We start from the raw sequence: 6,327 nt of genomic DNA, 5'->3' as shown, positions 1-6,327 counted from the left end.
TATCAAAGCAGCTGATCCTTAACCCAGTCATGGACCAATGTACCACTATCCTGAACAAGCAAAACAGATCATTGCGGACATGCTAAAAGATATGGAGGACAGAGAAATCATAGTACGATCTACTGCAGCCTGGCTGTCACCTACTGTACTTGTAAATAAGCCGGATGGTAATAAATGTATGTGCCTCGATTATCGTCAGTTGAATCAGCACTTCGCAACTGACATCTATCCCCTCCCACGATTGGATGAGTTAGTTGAACAAGCGGCCGGACATCAGTATTATATCACTCAAGACATGCGAGAGGTGTATTTCCAAATTCTGTTAGATGAAGAAAGTCGTGGCCTCACTACCTTCAGCGACAGGGTCACACTATATTGATATTGATGTCCCCCATTCAGACTTCATTGCTTCCCTGCGACCTTTTCCAGGCAAATGGTTTCAGTACTAGCACCCATCCTACAGAAAAGGTGGGTCAGAAATTACTTGGACAGTTTGATTCTTTGGGCTCCAGACTTCCCTACTTTGCTAGACTGCCTGAGTCAACTCTGCCAGTTACTGACAACAGAGTGAAGTTAAATCTCAGTAAATACAAATTCGGCCTTAACCCGCCCCATCCCGACGTTTTCTGGGCAGTGGTACGCCCCAGTCCCGGCATTTTTGGACCTTTTTTTTTGGCTCAAACATCTGCTTTTGGTGAGCAACATCGAAAATTCATAGAGAAATCGCTCACCTGAGGTTTAAACTACTCGATCTAGGTACGAGTACCTCCTTACCTGACTGGGTTTTCTAACAGGCTGGCACCAAAGAAAACGAGTTCTATGGGAGGGTAACTATTTTATCCACTCATTAACAGTATTTAGTTATTTACTTGGTACGAATTTATATGTAGTACAAGAGTATATTAGTTTTCAAACAGTAATATAGGCATTATAAGCATTGTTTCACTCACTAACTCATCACCATTCATGACCTTTTTTTCCCACATTATCTGATCATCAATTCTGACTGTTTCTTCCTCTAATGCTATGTAAACTTTGTCCTCCACATTGTCATCGATTGGGGAATCACTCTGGCCCTAAATGTCTTTATTGGCCAGGTCACTGGTAACAGGTGAATTGCTGAGATAATGGCGTGCAAGGGGGGGGAGAGGTTATGCGGTGTAAGGCATTGTCCCTGCTTGGCATCTTGTAGAGGAATAGAGGAAGGTGTCCCGTGTATACGTGCCAAAAATCACTCGCGAAAATTGAAAATTGTGCAAATTAGGGACCTTGCAATGTTGCCGCGTTAATTCACGTCTCCGGGATATGAGTGCACATCATGTGAGGACGTGAATTCACGTCTCCGGGATGCGGCGGGTTAAAGAAGTTACCTTCTTAGGTCATCAGATTTCTGTTGAAGGAAGCAAACCTGATCCAAAGAATGTTGAATCCGTCATAAAGATGAAATCTCCCACCTCAGTAAAGGAAGTAAGGCGATTTCTAGGAATGTGCAGGTTTTACAGAAAATATGTTTCATCATTTGCAAAGATTGCTGCACCCCTCACCAACTTAACTTAAATCTCGTGTAACTTTTACCTGGACGGATGAATGCCAGAAATCTTTTGAACATCTCAAGTCTTGCCTCATGAATGCTCCTGTTTTAGTTAGAGCTAGGGTAAAACAACCATTCATTCTCACTACAGACGCTAGTAACACTCAGGTTGGCGGAGACCTGAGCCAGATTCAGTCAGATGGTACCAACAAGCTGATCGGGTATTTCTCTAAAAAGTTGAACTCCTGTGAGACTCGATATTCAGCGACAGAAAAGAGGCCCTAGCTGTAGTCTTTGTGTATTGTAACTTCCATCATTATCTGTGGGGCACCCGTCTTACCGTAGTTACTTATCACCAACCTCTCACTAGTATATTCAAACGGAAGACCAAATCACCTTGAATGAATCGATGGATCCTAGAAATGTGAGAATATAACTATGACATCCAGTATCTCAAGGGTAAGAACAATTTTGTAGCAGATCAGTTGTCATGCCCAGTTCGAGTAGTTGTCCGTCCACCTGAAGTCACCTGGCTCAGATTAGATCGAGAACAAATGAAGGTCCGTCAAACAGAAGAACTTGTGTGGGGAGAACTAGCGCAGTATCTCAAAGGTGGTAGAGTTCCCACCAAAAGACTACCCAAAGCCACTTTAGATCAGTTTGCCTCAATAGACGAAGTGTTATATTTTGTGCAGGAGAAGGCAGATGGTAGTCTTCATTACAGCCTCATAGTCCCTCGTGCCTTAGTTGTACAGGCCCTTCAACATGCACATGAGTTACCTGGTCATCTGTGTCAAAAGAAAACTATAAAAAAGGCTGAAGAACTTTATTACTGGCAAAATTTTACGGTTGATGTGTGTGAATATGTAAAAAAATATGTAATTTGTCAGAGATTCAAAGGGGACACTAGGTTGCAGCAGCTGTGGAAGGAATTGCCTCCAGTAAACAAGCTGCTGGAGAGGATTAGGATAGATCTTACTGATATAGTTGCTGGAGTCCAGGGTTACCGTTACGTTCTTACAGTAGTGGACCATCATAGCCGATTTGTTAGGGTCTTCCCCCTCAAAACAAAACAATCTACACACATTATAGACAAATTTGGGCAGTATGTGGCAGACTATGGCACACGTCACAGTATTGTCCTGGACAATGGAGGCGAGTTTACCAGCAGAGACTTTCAGCGATTCTGCCAGTGACACCAAATCACCTTCTACTACACGACCCCCTATCATCCCCAAGGGAATGGCATCACTGAGCGGATGCATTGGACCCTGAAGTCAGTCCTCTCTGCCCTATGTCAGAGCCACCCTCTCTGATGGCCCCAATTGCTCCAGCCATGTCAGATCGCCATGAATCAGGCAGCCCATACAACCATGGGACAGCAACCCTACTTCACCATCTTCTCTCACCATCCACCTAGGCTGGTCAGTACACCCTTACCCTCTGTCAACGGTCAGGAAGATGAGATGGCTGCCGCCCATGCTGTCATTCGGGAAAGGCATCAGAAGATGACGCATCGGTATAGAGACGTGACAAACCGAAGGTGGAAAAATCAAACGGTTGGAGTTGGAACTCTTCTATGGATTAAGAAGGAAACTGTGGCACTTGGTATGTGTCGAAAACTTAATGTGAAGTGGGATGGTCCGTACCTTTAATGGAAATGTTGATGGACGGACGTGTGTACGTGGTAGAAAATGTGTTCATGAGGAAAAGGGTACAAAGAGCTGCAGGACAAGTGAAGCCCTATTATGGAGGTGAAGAGTGGCTCTTAGAACCCCTGGAAGAGGCCTTTGAACCTGATCCGATTGATGAACAATTACCGCCCCATGAAAGATGCCCTCCCTGGAAACTTGTTGAAGAATGTTGAGTGTCGAAGCTGGTTATTGCAGTATTAAGTGATGGTTAGGGAAATGTGAGCGGGTCAGACTGTTTGACTATTGACTGTGACAGAGTTCAGTGCGTTTCATCTTACATCGAGGGTTCGCAGGAGTTTGGGTTATGGGCACAGCCCAGTTTAGTGGAAAATTAGGGTGTCTTATTTCGGGAGGCAGTGTGCACCTACCCCTCAAGTTACAGTCAGCACAGTCTAGGGTGGAAGAGTGACTTCAGGACTTGACAGGCGCTCGTCAATGGCTAGGTGGAGAGCTGGAAGCGTAAGAATGAATGGATGAGAGTGTGAATGCGATTAGTCTGTACGTGGTGTGAATGGGAAGCCCCCTGGGACGATCCTGGCAGCAAGAGTACTTGTCAGTCCGGGTGAGACGACCATGTTGCCACCCAGACAGGAGGTTGGTTGGGACACACCTCTTCACTGGATTTCAAGAGTACAGTGATAGAGAAGCGACTCCGTGGGGTACGTGATTTTACCTGCAGACCAACAGGTGCCACTTATAGGAGGAAGAGTCAGGGAAATCTTTGTTCATATAGAGAGGTTTGCAGTCAAATTTGTTGAGTCCGTCCCATCTGCACACACGTCCATAGGAAATGTAGATGTATGAAATGAATGTTTGACTTCCGATGTTATTATTATTTTTTTTCTGGAGGAAGGACCCGTGTAGTGCCATAAGTTTAAGTATAAGATAGTATAAGCTAGTACTGTAAGTGTAATCTTAGGCATTATTATAAATACAGTCTGTACAGTTTATTTAACCTTTAAATCTTATATTTAAGTCTAGTCTTTGTTGATATTCATAATATGAACATGATTCTCTGATACTGAAAGTATTAAGTCGAGTATTGGTGTGAGTATGATTAATTCTTATGCATATGGACCAGCGCTGGCCAACAAAAACGTGTAACAGCGAAATTTTAGTAGGGATTAAAAATCGCGAATGTCTTTCTTCCTTCATCTTCTAATCCAGAGATTTACCCACCAACGTTAACAGATTTCCCCTTTTGTACTATGCAGTGGTGAATATCTTCAGTAAGGATATTGAAGATAGTCGTTTTTGAAGCACCAAATTCATGTTATTGAAACGTGTTTACAGTCATGTAGGCATTTAACTCGACGCAGGTAATAAAACTGAATTCCTAATTGATTTGGCTTCGTTATGATAGTAGTTCATGTATGCTTATCACGAAAACTTCAACATCGTAAGTCATTTTGCTACATATGTCAAGTGCAAACGTATCTCTCGCATTCTTTAAAGATCCTATAGAGTCGAAAATGTTACAAAGTAATTAGTTAAAGTTTTAGCCGACTCCCGGACACTGTCTTGGTTTAGTGTAAAAAGGCACGAGGCAGCGACAATCGCCGGGACTTTTATGCATGGTTGCAAAGAGAGCGGACGTGTTGTGAACTCTTCTTTAGTTGAAGGGTTGCCTCACCGGCATTAGTTTTGTTTTTGTCGCCACTAGGGCGTTTTTTAAATAAAGTTAGGTTAGTTAGTTCTCATTTTCCTCCTCTCCCTCTAGCTAGGTACAGTAGGTGTCTGTATCGTTATACTGAGTTTACCTTTGCTTATCACCCACGGAGGGTTCCCCCCCACTGATCGCTCTGGGGCGTGAACGGACACGGTCGGGCCTCCCTGGAGTGGTTTGAGAGGGCAACCTCAGATTTAGGTGTTTTGACCCTGGTTGTTGGTCCCTTGTTTGTCTTCTCACCTTCTTCCCACTTCCCCCATTAGGGGGGAGTGGTACTATGGAGGACGCCCCTACTGCCTCCCCCCCCAACAGGGGGGGAGGTAGTCCTGACCGACCCCCGACTGACCAACGGACAGACTGTCCTCCGACTGAACAGCCCCGGACCAGAGCTCTTGATAGAAGTGTACATAATGCATCGTTCGTCTTGATCCATGCGGTTGGTTCCACTCCCCTGTCCAGCCTCAATCCCTTCATCATCAAGAAGGTGATTGATGGGTGTGCAGGTGAAGTGGAACAAGTAAAAAAACTTGCAAGTGGAGACCTCTTGATAAAGACTGTAAAATCTGCTCAGGTCAAGGATTTGCTGAAACTGAGGAAGTTCCAAAGTTACGATGTCCAGACAACGATCCCGCACGCCTTGAATTCCTGCAAGGGTGTTATCACCTGCAGGGGTCTTGTGCTTATGGAGGAGGAAGAAATCGTACAGGAACTTGCTCAGCAAGATGTAATAGAGGCCAGATTCATCACATGATTTTTGGAAGGCATAAGGACGAAGACTGCAACAGTTGTTTTGACTTTTGGAAAAGTATCTCTTCCAGCCAATGTGAAAGTTGGATATTAAATAGTAAATGTCAGACCATACATCCCGAACCTCCTTCATTGTGCAAAGTGTGAACTTTATGGACACCACGAAAAGGCTTGTCGGGCTTCCAACTTCGTATGTGGCAGGTGCGCGACTGTGGGACATTTTGCTGAATGCTGTACATCCGAGACTGAATGTTGCTTTCACTTTAAGGATGCTCACTCCACTTCCTCTAGGGTTTGTCCCAAGTGGAAGGAGGAGAAAGAGGTCTGCACTGTGAAAGCGACTGAGGGCATATCCTTTTACGATGCTAGGAAGAAGGTGAAGGCGTTGCATGCAACTCCCAAGCCTAATATCTCCTATGCATCGGCGGTTGTGTCCCGTCCCGTGATGTGCACCGTGGAAACACACTGACCTAACATTCGCTCCTCATGCCCATGCCCTACCTCTCAGTCTAAGCCTCCTGTACGCTCCAACTCTCTGATGGACATCCTTGTTGCTACTTCCTACTCCCAGGCTGCCGCTGCTCCTTCGCAGTCAGTGCGGCCAAAATCGAAGCCTTACAAGTCTGACAAGATTAATTTGACCACCCTCACTAAACAGTCACGTCCTCATGTCCTTCTCGCTCCTG

At 44.9% G+C, this 6,327-nt stretch overlaps 1 protein-coding gene across 1 annotated transcript; it reads left to right on the top strand.

Moving 5' to 3' along the window:
* The first annotated feature begins 1,347 nt into the window (after positions 1–1,347).
* LOC145415419 (uncharacterized) lies at positions 1,348–2,727 on the top strand. The gene is made up of 2 exons (XM_080284700.1): positions 1,348–1,467; positions 1,990–2,727. Exons 1-2 carry the CDS (start codon positions 1,348–1,350, stop codon positions 2,725–2,727), a joined length of 858 nt encoding a protein of 285 aa, XP_080140826.1.
* Positions 2,728–6,327: the final 3,600 nt, after the last annotated feature.

The sequence above is a fragment of the Coenobita brevimanus genome, chromosome 102 (genome assembly GCF_032717465.1).
Source record: "Coenobita brevimanus isolate Jiangsu-jjx chromosome 102, ASM3271746v2, whole genome shotgun sequence".
NCBI classification, from domain to species: Eukaryota; Metazoa; Arthropoda; class Malacostraca; order Decapoda; family Coenobitidae; genus Coenobita; species Coenobita brevimanus.
This window is presented reverse-complemented; position numbering and strand designations above follow the sequence as displayed.